Raw genomic sequence first — 13,568 nt, forward strand, 5'->3', positions numbered from 1 at the left:
AAAGCTTAAGCGACACCCTTGAGAATAGCATTCAGTACTGTGCATTGTTTAGACAGACTGATATTGTATGGAATGCATATCTTTCACTCAAGCCAAGCTACACATAACCATAACAATGTCTGGCACTAAAGCGTTGACATGCAATAGAAACGTTAACCCTAAACTACTGTTACCAAACGAAGATGTAACTCATTATAACTAATGCGAATAACCAACGTGTACCTAGCCTGCCTTATTAACATAAAAAAATGTGTACGATCCATCTAAATGCTATATAACAGTTAACAAATCTGTATGTTCAAAATGTTGGAGAATGCTGTTGTGGCATTGCTGACAAGTGGATGTTATTCATGCACAGCAAAAATAAAGAATAAAAAAAAAAGTCACGTTTCAGCGTTTACAGATGACACAAAACTCTATAAAGTAATACGATGTGAGCAAGATATGACTTTGCTGCAGAGGCATTTAGATAGACTGGGTACTCAAATTTAATGTTGAAAAATGCAACGTTATGCACTTCGGCGAAAAGAATACACAAGCAACTTATACCCTTAATGGAAGTGAATCAAGGAGAACACCACACAAGAAGGATTTGGGAATTGTTATAGACAACAAAACTATGCAACAATGTGCAATGTCAATCAGCAGTGGCTGAGGCCAGTAGGGTATTGTCATGCATTAAAAAGGGCATTCATTCTCGGGACGAGAATATCATTTTGCCTCTTTATAAATCACTGGTAAGACCACATATTGAATATTCTGTGCAATTTTGGGCACCTGTTCTAAAGAAGGATATTATGGCACTAGAAAAAGTGCAGAGGCGGGCTACAAAATTAATAAAAGGAATGGAACATATCAGCTATGAAGAAAGGTTAACAAAGTTAAACCTATTTAGTTTAGAAAAACGTCGCCTGAGAGGGAATATGATAACATTATACAAATATATTCGGTGCCAATACCAACCATTGTTTGGAATTCTATTCACAAACCGGACTTTACATAGGACACGAGGTCATGCGAAGATTTCGTCTAAGGCAAAGAAAAGGTTTGTTTTTTTCTGTAAGAACAATAAGGATGTGGAATTCTCTGCCTGAAGAAGTAGTTTTATCAGAGTCCATACAGATGTTCAAACAGCTACTAGATGCATACTTGCAAAAAACAGAATATTCAAAGGATATAATTGTTCTATGTAGGGTAATAACTGCTTGGTCCAAGGATAAATCTGACTGCCATTCTGGGGTCAAGAAGGATTTTTTCCCCTAGTTCGTTACAAAATTGGAAGTGTTTCAAACTGTTTTTTTATTTTATTTTTTTGCCTTCTTTTGGATCAATAGCAAAAAACAAATGTGGGCTAAACTTGATGGACGCAAGTCTATTTTCAGCTATGTAATGGATTTGATTTTGTCCCTAAATCCAATGCTTTTCTAAGAGTTGGAAAATCACTTTTTACATTGTCTATTTTGGCCTTAGAATTTTAAATCCACTTTGAATTCTCACGTTAGTGAATAACCTTTGAAGTCAAGACTCTTTGCAGGTTGATGCTAAATGTCACAAATTCCTGGTAGCGGTGGGTAATAGAAAAATGTGAATCCTGCCCATGGATTGGGTGCATCGGCACCATCAGCATCTCAAATTCACTTTAATAAATGAAATAATAATGAGATTTCACTGTCCCTGTAACACGAGCATCTGTTGGTCTCTGGACGTGGCATGTGAACTCCACGACAGAGCTAATATCATAATATGTTAATATTTCGATTGGAAGCTCAGTAGCAGATGGAGAGCTACGACAGACAGCAATTGTGAGAAGTTTATAAAACACACTAAAAACACCCACAGCACACAAATTGTGTCATGTATATAGTGTTGTTTTTTTCCTGTTTAGGGAAAGGGGTCTGCCAATTCTCCTTATAATGTGTAAAAAGGGGACGAGGCCATATGGGAGAGTCTGGCAAAGGCTTGTAGAGTTTGAAATCAAGAAAGATATTTGGCAGCCAATGAAAAGAATGAATACTGAGGAGTATAGTTTCATATCCATAGCTCATATTCACTCATTAGAAGAGGTGATCGAATACCAGACCCATAGACGTCCCCTCCCCAAACACATACAGCTTTACCAAGAGCTGCGCAGTGCGGGGAGATAGGACGCCCCTGGAAATGCCAGGGGGTTATTGATTTATCATCTCATCCAGCCCACCTGAGACCTGTCATAATATCTGCAGAGTTCAACAGACCAAATAAAGTCACCTACCTGAAAAACATGCCGATGGCATAGGCGACAAGGAAGGAGGTGTCCAGGGATCCGAGAAGCTCCTTATAATTTGACTTTTCTAAAAACAATAAAAGCAGTTATTAAACCAGTAAAAACAAACGAGATTTTAAATTTAACAGAATTTGCAATAAAGGAAGAATAAACATTAGGTGACTCTTTACAGGAAGTGTTTAGGAAGGCTGTGCAAGTCACATGCAGGGAGGTGTGACTAGGGTTCATAAACAAAGGGATTTAACTCCTAAATGGCAGAGAATTGAGAAGTGAGACTACAGGGACATATTCCTTACAGCAAAACTGATTCATTAAGCTAAAGTTATGTTGGTGACTATAGAGTCCCTTTAAGTCTCCGAAACACATATCTTACTGCTGTGGATTAAACACAGCATTGAGAGGTTAAACCCTGTTCTGGTGCCTTTGGTTTGATTATACTTAACAATGTATCCAGACAACCCCCATGGCTGGATCTTCTTGGAGGCCATTCCCACCCCTTGCCATATTCTCTCTTGATGCCCTCTTTATTCTCCCCTATTTTCTTTCATTCTTTCCTTCTTTTCTCCCGGGTTTCCTTGTGTTCTGGGTCACTGGGGGTAGAATTCTCTCATTATCTATAATAATGGAGAACTTCCTTTTGTAAACTTTGCTTATTGTCACACCCAATTCCGAAGTTTATTGTTATTCCGTTATGACAGACAACTTTATATAATCTTTGCAGACATCTCTATAGATTAACCTGTGTAGCCTCTCTGATGAGCATGTGCCTTAATCATTGCAGACAGTAGCTGGCATACATTATATGATGAGCACGTGTTATTCAGTAGAATATTTTATTAATCAAAATAAAAATTACAAAAAACAATATGAATTTATTGCCAAAATAAAATTAGGTTTTCTAAAACAATCTTTTAAAAAAAACGATCAAAATCATTAGTTACAGATCATAAATTCTTGTTTTTACTTATCGCCCACTGCAGAGGAATTTTTGTTACTAAAATGTGAAAAACACTCATTTAGAACAAATTTGCCAGTAGAACAGTATGTTGCATTTGTTTTTCCATAATTTTAGAAGCCAACGCAATATACACAGTGAGAATCACGTACATGGCAGAAAACAGAACTTTGTGATCAGTGAAAGTGTTTTGTAAAGTGACTCACAGATATGTTTAATAAGTGATAGTAATTAATGAAAGTTGCAATCGGCTACAATCACCCAACTGCACTGATATTGTTTCATTAGTAGTGCAATAAAAAAGTAATTAGTCACACCCTGCCAATTCGCATCAAACACTGCACAATATGCAGCATTCTTCTGGTACTGACAGGGTTAATGTTTGCACTCCTGTGTAAGGACACTCTTCAAATGGGGGAGGTGGGAGGAAAGAATAAACCACAACCTTTATACTCCCAGAGTGCATCACTCACCAAACGGCGCCCAGTCACACCACGTCGTGTCATTTTCCGAAATATTGGCAGGAGGGTTGGGGAGGGCAGAGCAGTTTTGGTGCAGCTGGCTCTACAGAGTATTTAAAAAATAATAATTATATACACACACACATACACACAATTTAGAAATAATTAAAAATACAATTCTCTCTGCCCGGTTAGAGAGGAATCTGTAATTATCCATTTGTGATGACTGCCGCTTGGACATTTGGAAAAGATTAATAAATAAAAAACACACAAATTCAAAACAATTCCAGCCCCCAGTTGGCCAGCTCTCTGTTAACCGATGGCCGTGGCCCTCTCTATCAGGACAGAGCCACGCAGCTATGAAATTAAGGGACGTGGCTGTGTTTAGCCAGAGGACTGTTTGTGCAAATTGCTCCAAATAGAACACTTTACACTAAGAGTTCTCTAAAACTGGACGACAAACAGAAGATCATCCGTTATATTTATTATTGCATTATCGAGCTTTAATTTAGGGTGACAGAATAATACTACACAGCGTTGTTTAATTAGATGCAATATCATACAGTGTTTATTATATAATAATAATGGTGATATACTGACAGAGAGATTTAATAAGTGATGGCGGAGTGTTTAATAACCGATTTCATAAAACATACATGTGGGTGCAGTAACAATAATATTAGTAAACATGCAGTCATGCTATATGTGACGTTATTACAATAATAATAAGCACACAGATTTCATGGTTTATTATGGGAGTTCATATAATAAAAATACTGAATATTAACCCTTGCATACCTTCACTACGCTGATGGGCTTCCTGGAGAGGTGATAACTGGTATAAATCAGGAAGGTCAGTACGAAGATAAAACCACGATAACTGTAAATAAAAACAGAAATTCATTTACAATGACAAATTTCAGATTAGCGGACAGACGTCTGTTTCATTACCAATGGCGTGGCCTCTATGGATACTGGAGAATAATTTAATGAAGGGCTGGATTGCCCAGGACATAAAACTCTGGCCCAAAACAATGCATGGATTAAACTATTGGAGACATTGTAATACAGACTAAGGACGTGTTCAGAATTTATTCAGAGTCACCAAATTGGAAATTAACTCAAAAGGCACTAATTGTCACTGGATTTGCCTAAAATGGGCCCATTTAGCTCAGAAATAACATCAGCACAGAATCAACCAGCACACCGAGAGTTATTGGATCCCCCCCCCCCCCCCCTTTCCCTTCCCTTTCAATAAAGATGTCTCCCACAGCTGGGGGAGGGTGTCTTTTTTTATTAATCCTCACTATTCTGCATTTGGTGTAAGTGAGAAGGGCCCCATTCCACTGGTCTATAGTGTATAGGGGGTCTCACATTATGTATATATCTGTTTAACCCGTCCGTGACCAACTGGTACATTTTGCATTTTCAGTCATTAGTTTGCAAAAATCACATGAAATGTCTGAAAGAAACTCTGAAGATATTTAGAAATAATTTAACAATTTTTAGTACATAACCACATTGCCTTAATATTCCCAGCTAGATGGACATTTGGAGTTTAGGTAACCCCATCTGTTGTTTGTAGTTCATTCTGGATAAAGACTCCACGCTGGTACATACGGATTAAACAAAATCCCAGTGTCAAAATAGACAAAATGCCATTTCCTTCATTATTTAGTGTGTTGGTTTATTACAAATTTCCACAACAAAAACACAGAAAGATTGAACACATGACAGCGAAACGGAAGAACTAAGATTGTGGTGACTCAATAGCCGAGTAGAAACCTCCATATGAAATATAACCACAGGCTGAGTATTGTGCAAACTATTCCAGATTACTCACAATTAGATAAATGGGGCTTATTCATTCCAACACAGAATTCTCTTTCACTGAACAGCCAGTTTTTATCAACCACTTTGTCATGATCAAAATCTGGGTTTTTATTAAACATCACGAAAACACTTTAACAAAAATCAGGAGAACTTACACCTAAAAAGCACCTTTGCACCATAACCACTATGCTGAGCTATGAAGTTTACAAGGTTGGCGTGCTCCTTTAATGCCAAGGATGTTATAGAGCCTTGATCTGAGAAGATACTGAGATGAAGGCTGCCCCATGTAGACTCAGGACACTTTGCTTACACAAGCACTTTAGTCTGGGTGCAGTGAAAAAGGGGAAATGGATCTGCTTTCATGCAGTTTCTTGGTGTCGTAATAGGGATTGCTGACAGCGGCCGCTCAGTGTCGCGTGACCAGCAGCCGCTCAGTGTCTTAGAGACTGCGTTCTGACTCTCAGGTGTCCATCACAATTCTAAACATTGCAGCAAAGATCACAAGCCACGTTCATATTTATCTTATAGGGTTATTTACTAAAGTGAGAATTCATAGTGAATTTTAAGGTCAAAATAGCCGAATTGGAAAATGCCTGCTGTGCTTCCAGTGGGGTTAATTTGGCTAAGATGTGTCATTCACTTTGAAATCTCACCGTAGTGAACAGCCGGTTAGTAGATGGTCAGATTGTGCTCACAGAGTAGAAGATACCATCCTGAAGATCACGTCCCCCACAGCACGATCAGACATCCTGCCTTTAAAACGAGGTCACTATTCGGGGTGCACCCTAAGATTTGTGGGGATTTTGAGGTGAGGCCTGTATACTGCACGTCTGGGGACACATCATCCAAGCAGGATCAGGAAGCCCCTTTCAAATGAATCTCTTTAGAAAGGCTTATCATCATGTTAACTACTTCCACTTGTCATGTTGGGAGAAACAGGACAGACAAGTGGCTCCTCAGCTGATTGCACCCTTTCACCTTTCTCATGTGTTAATTAAACTAGACACAGAGCATTCCATTACAACATTGTTCTTCATAGTTCCAATACCCCACCCCCTCTAGATTGCAAGCTCATGTGACCAAAGTCAGCTAAACCTTTTGTTTCTGATAACATTTATAGTTTATCTCTTCTTTGCAGTTAACATCCCCCCCCCCCCCCATAATGCTATACAGCGCTGTGGAATATGGTGGTGCTATATAAATGAATAGATAATATTAAAGCCCAAACAGACAGTAGTTCTGTATTAACCATTTCATGCAATAAGAGTAACTGGTGAGATCCTTCACTGCACAATACAAAGCAGAGGCACCAATCACCGGTCAGCCACAACATTAAAAACCCATGTCTAATATAGCGTAGGACCCCCTCCTGCTGTCAAAACAGCTCTAATGCGCCAAGGCATGGACTCAAACGTGTCCTGTGGTTTTTGACACCAAGACATTAGCAGCAGATCCTTTACGTCCTGCAAGTTGCCAGGTCTGGCCTCCATAGAGCGGATTTGTTATTCCAGCACATCCCACAGATGCTCAATTGGATTGAGATCTGGGGAGCTTGGAGGCCAAGGCAACACCTTGAATGCTTTGTCGTGTTTCTCAAACGAATCCTGAACAATGTTTGCAGTGTGGCGGGGAACGTTCTCACGCTGTAAGAGGCCACTGCCACCAGAGAACACCGTTACCATGAAGTGGTGTACGTGGTCTGCAACAATCAAAAGCATTATGTTTTTCAGCAGTTTGTTTTCAGTAGCTCTGCTGTGTGTTTGGACAAGACGGGCTCGACTTCGCTCCCCACGTGCATCATTAAGCCTTGGGCACCCATGACCCTGATGCCAGTTTACCACTTGTCCTACATTGCACCACTAGGTAGGTACTAACCACTACATACCAGGGACACCCCACAAGACCGGTCGTTTTGGAGATGCTCTGACCGAGTCGTCTAGCGATCACTATTTGGCCCATGTCAGTCACTCAGATCTTTTCGCTTGGCCATTTTTCCTGCTTCCTGCACATAAAGTTCAAGAACTGACTGTTCGCTTGCTGCCTAATATATCCTACCCATTGGCAGACAGGTGCCATCCTCTAGAATGTACGCTCATTGAGCAGGGCCCTCCACCTCTCTATTCCTGTACGTCCAGTGGTCTGGATACAATTACATGTCTGTTAGTCCACCCATTGTACAGCGCTACGGAATCTGATGGCGCTATATAAATAATAATAATTGTAATGATATTCACTTCACCTGTTAGTGGTTAAAATGTTGTTGCTGATCAATATACTTTCACTACACAGGGACAAATCACTGAACAGCACAGTGCACTCAGTATTCGTGGTAGATGGATTTTTATAAGGGGGCAGGAAGGGATGCCATTGTTTTAGTGTTTAGAATTTTTTACTAGAGATAAATTACAGAATCCCTGAAGAATTAACATTCCACACAAAGTGAGTTTTGCTATATGTTCATACTGCTTGATTTAAAGGGACACTATAGTCACCAATACAACTTTAGCTTAAAGGACCACTATAGGCAGCCAGACCACTTCAGCTCAATGAAGTGGTCTGGGTGCCAGGTCCATCTAGGATTAACCCTTTCTGCTGTAAACATAGCAGTTTCAGAGAATTAAGCAGCCTTGCACAGAGAGTCACCACCCCATTACCCGGCCTGGCACAGTGACGCCCCTCCCCCACCCCCATTACCAAAACTGGCAATGGGACCCCCCCCCCATTACCAAAACTGGCAATGGGACCCCCCCCCATTACCAAAACTGGCAATGGGACCCCCCCCCATTACCAAAACTGGCAATGGGACCCCCCCCCCCCATTACCAAAACTGGCAATGGGACCCCCCCCCCCCATTACCAAAACTGGCAATGGGACCCCCCCCATTACCAAAACTGGCAATGGGACCCCCCCCCATTACCAAAACTGGCAATGGGACCCCCCCCCCATTACCAAAACTGGCAATGGGACCCCCCCCCCCATTACCAAAACTGGCAATGGGACCCCCCCCCCATTACCAAAACTGGCAATGGGACCCCCCCCCCATTACCAAAACTGGCAATGGGACCCCCCCCCCATTACCAAAACTGGCAATGGGACCCCCCCCCCATTACCAAAACTGGCAATGGGACCCCCCCCCCATTACCAAAACTGGCAATGGGACCCCCCCCCCATTACCAAAACTGGCAATGGGACCCCCCCCCCATTACCAAAACTGGCAATGGGACCCCCCCCCCATTACCAAAACTGGCAATGGGACCCCCCCCCCCCATTACCAAAACTGGCAATGGGACCCCCCCCCCCATTACCAAAACTGGCAATGGGACCCCCCCCCCATTACCAAAACTGGCAATGGGACCCCCCCCCCATTACCAAAACTGGCAATGGGACCCCCCCCCCCATTACCAAAACTGGCAATGGGACCCCCCCCATTACCAAAACTGGCAATGGGACCCCCCCCCATTACCAAAACTGGCAATGGGACCCCCCCATTACCATACCTGGCAAAGTGACACCCCCTCTCCCCCCCCCCCCCATTACCATACTTGGCAAAGTGACCCTCCATTACCATACCTGGCAAAGTTACCACCACCCCCCCCATTACCTGGCCTGGGAAAAGGACCTCCCCCTATTGCCCAGCCTGACAAAAGGACTCCTGCCATTACCCAGCCTAGCAAGGTGACAACCCCCCTCAATTACCCAGCCTGCCATAGTGCGCACCCCCCATTACTCAGCCTGGCACAGTGACCCCCCCATTACAGAGTCTGACACTGTGCCTCCCATTACCCAGCCTGGCACAGTGACCCCCCCATCATTACCCAGCCTGGCACAGTGACTCCCCCCACCCTATTACCCAGCAACACCCCCCCCCCCCCCCTTGATAAATAGTCAGTCTATGTAGAAGCAGTCAGGGGCCACTCGGGGGCCAGACTCACCGGGCATCTCTGGGCACAGATCGGAGCAGGCGGATAGCTGGGGCCACAGAGGAGGTCATGGTGCCGGTAGGTGGGTGGGTGTGGGGAAGGTCCCGGTCGGTCCCGATGTTTCAGCTCATTCTCCGGCTCCGGGGATTTAACTGCTGATAATGAATGGGAATCAAACACGTGACCAGCGGGGGCGGAGCCAGGACGGTAACCCCGCCCACCCCACTGATACATTGTATCTACTAGTGGACCCCAGTGTAGCAACACAGACACAATGTAACAACACAGACACAATGTAACAACACAGACACAATGTAACAACATAGAGACACAATGTAACAATGCAGACACACTATAACAACGCAGACACAATGTAACAACACTGAGACAGGCATTGCAACACACTGAGATACACACAATGTAACAACACAGACACACAGTGCAACAGCACTGTAACAAAATACAGCAAATACAATGTAACACAGAGTAATATATTTTGCATTCCCAACAGTTCTCATGTTAATAAACAGCCATGAGAGGCTCACACAAAGTAACATACAGAGACACACAATGTAACATGCAAACTAACAATGAGACACACAATGTAACATGCAAACTAACACTGATAATAAAATGTAACAAACTTCAATAATATAAAAGTAATTGCGATTATTCTTAGAATTATTTTTTTAAATCTATTATTTTTTTTTATATAAAGAATTTGTTCCATAAAAAAATCAATTTAAGGGTTTAAATGATTACATCAGGACAATCTCCTCTTTCAGCTCAGATCTTTACAGTCAGTTTATTAAAGGGTTAAATCAGGCCCATTCTTTACAGTCAGTTTATTAAAGGGTTAAATAAAGGTCCCATCTTTACAGTCAGTTTATTAAAGGGTTAAATAAAGGTCCAATCTTTACAGTCAGTTTATTAAAGGGTTAAATAAAGGTCCTCCCCTCCCCAATCTTTAACAGCTGAGCCATTTTCCAGCTTTTGGCAAGTCTCCTGCCCCTCACCCCCATTCAGATCCTCTCCTTAATCCTGTATCTACACTCCCAACAAACACAGTCCCAGGGTTATTCACTAAACTCGGATTAAATCTCAATGGAATAACGAAGGCAAAAATACTGAACTGAGACTATGGCACATTGGAGACTTTCCAGATATTTCTGCCTCAGGTTTTCCATTTGGATTTAATTTGTGAAAATTCAGTAAATAATCTCCAGATTCCCCTTGTGATACTGAATATTTCTAATTCTTTATTATTCCAAATTGTAAAGCGCCAGGACTAAGACAAACATAAAATGTGACAAACGCAGGCACACAGTAAGAGGTTACGTTTAAAGCATTGTTCTTTTCAATGTCATCAGCCTGTTTATGTATTTAGCAGCCTGTGACATTGCACTTATTTGACATTCTGTGACATCATGTCTTTTTAGTAACTTGTGACACAGTGTCCATAATACAGGGCAGATTCCTTACACCAGGTAAATCCTGACACCATAACATCTACAGCAAGTTCAACCATCATACAGATGTAAAACGTACAGTGTAACGTCACCCATGATACAGACATAAAATGTATAGTGTTACTGGACAAACGATACAACCATCAAACGTACAGTGTAATGCCACGAATGCTACAAACGTACGGTGTAACATCATGCATGATACAGACATTAAACGTACAGTGTAACGCCACCAACGATACAGACATAAAACGTACAGTGTAACGCCACCAACGATACAGACATAAAACGTACAGTGTAACTCCACGAATGATACAGACATCAAACGTACAGTGTAACTCCACGAATGATACAGACATCAAACGTACAGTGTAACTCCACGAATGATACAGACATCAAACGTACAGTGTAACTCCACGAATGATACAGACATCAAACGTACAGTGTAACTCCACGAATGATACAGACATCAAACGTACAGTGTAACTCCACGAATGATACAGACATCAAACGTACAGTGTAACTCCACGAATGATACAGACATCAAACGTACAGTGTAACTCCACGAATGATACAGACATCAAACGTACAGTGTAACTCCACGAATGATACAGACATCAAACGTACAGTGTAACTCCACGAATGATACAGACATCAAACGTACAGTGTAACTCCACGAATGATACAGACATCAAACGTACAATGTAACTCCACGAATGATACAGACATCAAACGTACAGTGTAACTCAACGAATGATACAGACATCAAACGTACAGTGTAACCCCCACGAATGATACAGACATCAAACGTACAGTGTAACTCCACGAATGATACAGACATCAAACGTACAGTGTAACTCCACGAATGATACAGACATCAAACGTACAGTGTAACTCCACGAATGATACAGACATCAAAGGTACAGTGTAATGCCACAAAATATAGACATTAAACGTACAGTGTAATGCCTCGAATGATACAGACATTAAACATACAATGTAATGCCACGCACGATACAGACAGTGTAGTGATGTGTGTAACGTAGACAGACATAAAACAAAGTGTAATGTCATACACAATACAGATGTAATACACCAACAGGGTTATTTACAAAAATTAAATAAAATCACATTTATGGATATAGTAGCTGAACTGAAACAGGAATGTTTCTGGTTCTGCAATTTAAAAAATCACTTTATATCCCCACGTTAGTGAGTAACTGATAGTGAAACGCTGAGCACAATACAGACAAACTATAAACTGGGTTATTCAGGTGAGAATTGTTGGGAATTCGCAGTGAATATCAAATTTAGCACCAAAACGAAATCAATGCGGAGTTAGAGAATGTTTCCAGTTTGGCTAATTTGGCCTCAAATTTTATATTCACCTCCAATTCCCAACAATTCTCAGTTTAGTCAATAAGCGTGCTGGCGTAGCGCCATATTTCACCGTTACAGTATATTTTTTACACTGAGAAGCAGAATTAGAGCCATTATTCAATCAAAGAGTTAAACAACTTGTGTTTAATTACCTCCGTTTCCACTTTATTTCTTGTAGTTTGAAGTGTTAACAATATTCATTGACAATATTACACCCATCGCATGCACTCTCAAAGTATGGAGAATTTTATCACCATGATTAGCTGGCACAGAGGAATTATTTTATTATTTCATCCGCTTTTCTACAATTATTGGTATTCTGTGCCATAAAAAAATATGGCGGCTTAAATTCAATTCACATGAATAATAATATAAACTCAAAACCATATATATATATATTAATCCACACAGGTTTAAGAACTGTTAAAGAAGATTGGACGCAGGCGCGATTTCAGTATCAGCGGGCTGCGTGGAGCTGTGTGAGTCACTGCTTTCTGTTTACCGACATTAAATCCAAGTCTTCTGATTTTTTTTTTGAGATGATTTAACTTTTCAAATGAATTCTATTTAATGATATACACAGTGCTCAGACTCAGCAGTAAATGTGTTAAGCTTTTATCATTTTAATACATTGTTATGAGTACAGGACAGTTTCATTAGTACATTGGTTTAATAATAAAGAGTTTATTCTTCAATTAGAAATTATTGAAAGTGATAAACAAAAGATAAATAAAGCTATCTGCTGACAGCCACGGGAAACACCACCAGCCCTGAAGGCCATAACACTTGTTTTAGTAACTCCACCTGATCCAGGACATTAAGACATTTCTTAAAGTTAAATGAACACTAAATTCACACATTTAAAAAATATATTTTCTGTTCATTTCACTTCTCAGCTAATGTCTAATGTAGCGGAGAGCTGATTTCTCACAGCTTAACTCCACCAGTATATCCAGAGGATGCAGGAACAAGTAATAAATCCAACAGGGTAACCAGCACAATCAGCAATATAATCCAAGTATATCCCATCACCTGTCCCAATAACTGGACGACACACAGTATCAGGCGTAGAACTGAGCTTTACTTGCAACATTCCTGCTTTTATGAGATTCTCCCATGCAAGGGAGGGATTCACATTAATTATACATTGCACCAATCATGTCATCGTTACCTCCCACACATCTCCTCCCCTTAGCTTAATAGATGATATAATTATCCTGTACATATTTTTCCCCACTTTCTGGATGTACCCCAAATATGTGTGCTATACCTTTAAATATGGTACCC

At 41.0% G+C, this 13,568-nt stretch overlaps 1 protein-coding gene across 2 annotated transcripts in view; it reads right to left on the reverse strand.

Moving 5' to 3' along the window:
* The window catches only part of LOC134577904 (glucose-6-phosphate exchanger SLC37A2-like), a 37,133-nt gene extending 27,552 nt beyond the window's left edge, over nt 1-9,581 (reverse strand). For both annotated transcript variants that reach the window (XM_063436835.1, XM_063436834.1), the window contains exons 1-4: nt 9,445-9,581; nt 4,478-4,559; nt 3,692-3,782; nt 2,252-2,330 (exon numbers count right to left, since the gene is read on the reverse strand). In XM_063436835.1, coding sequence (XP_063292905.1) covers nt 2,252-2,330; nt 3,692-3,782; nt 4,478-4,559; nt 9,445-9,503 — 311 coding nt within the window. In that variant the 5' untranslated portion in view covers nt 9,504-9,581. The remainder of the gene's footprint in view (nt 1-2,251; nt 2,331-3,691; nt 3,783-4,477; nt 4,560-9,444) is intronic.
* Between the last annotated feature and the right edge of the window lie 3,987 nt (nt 9,582-13,568).

The sequence above is a fragment of the Pelobates fuscus genome, chromosome 11 (assembly GCF_036172605.1).
Source record: "Pelobates fuscus isolate aPelFus1 chromosome 11, aPelFus1.pri, whole genome shotgun sequence".
Taxonomy (NCBI): domain Eukaryota; kingdom Metazoa; phylum Chordata; class Amphibia; order Anura; family Pelobatidae; genus Pelobates; species Pelobates fuscus.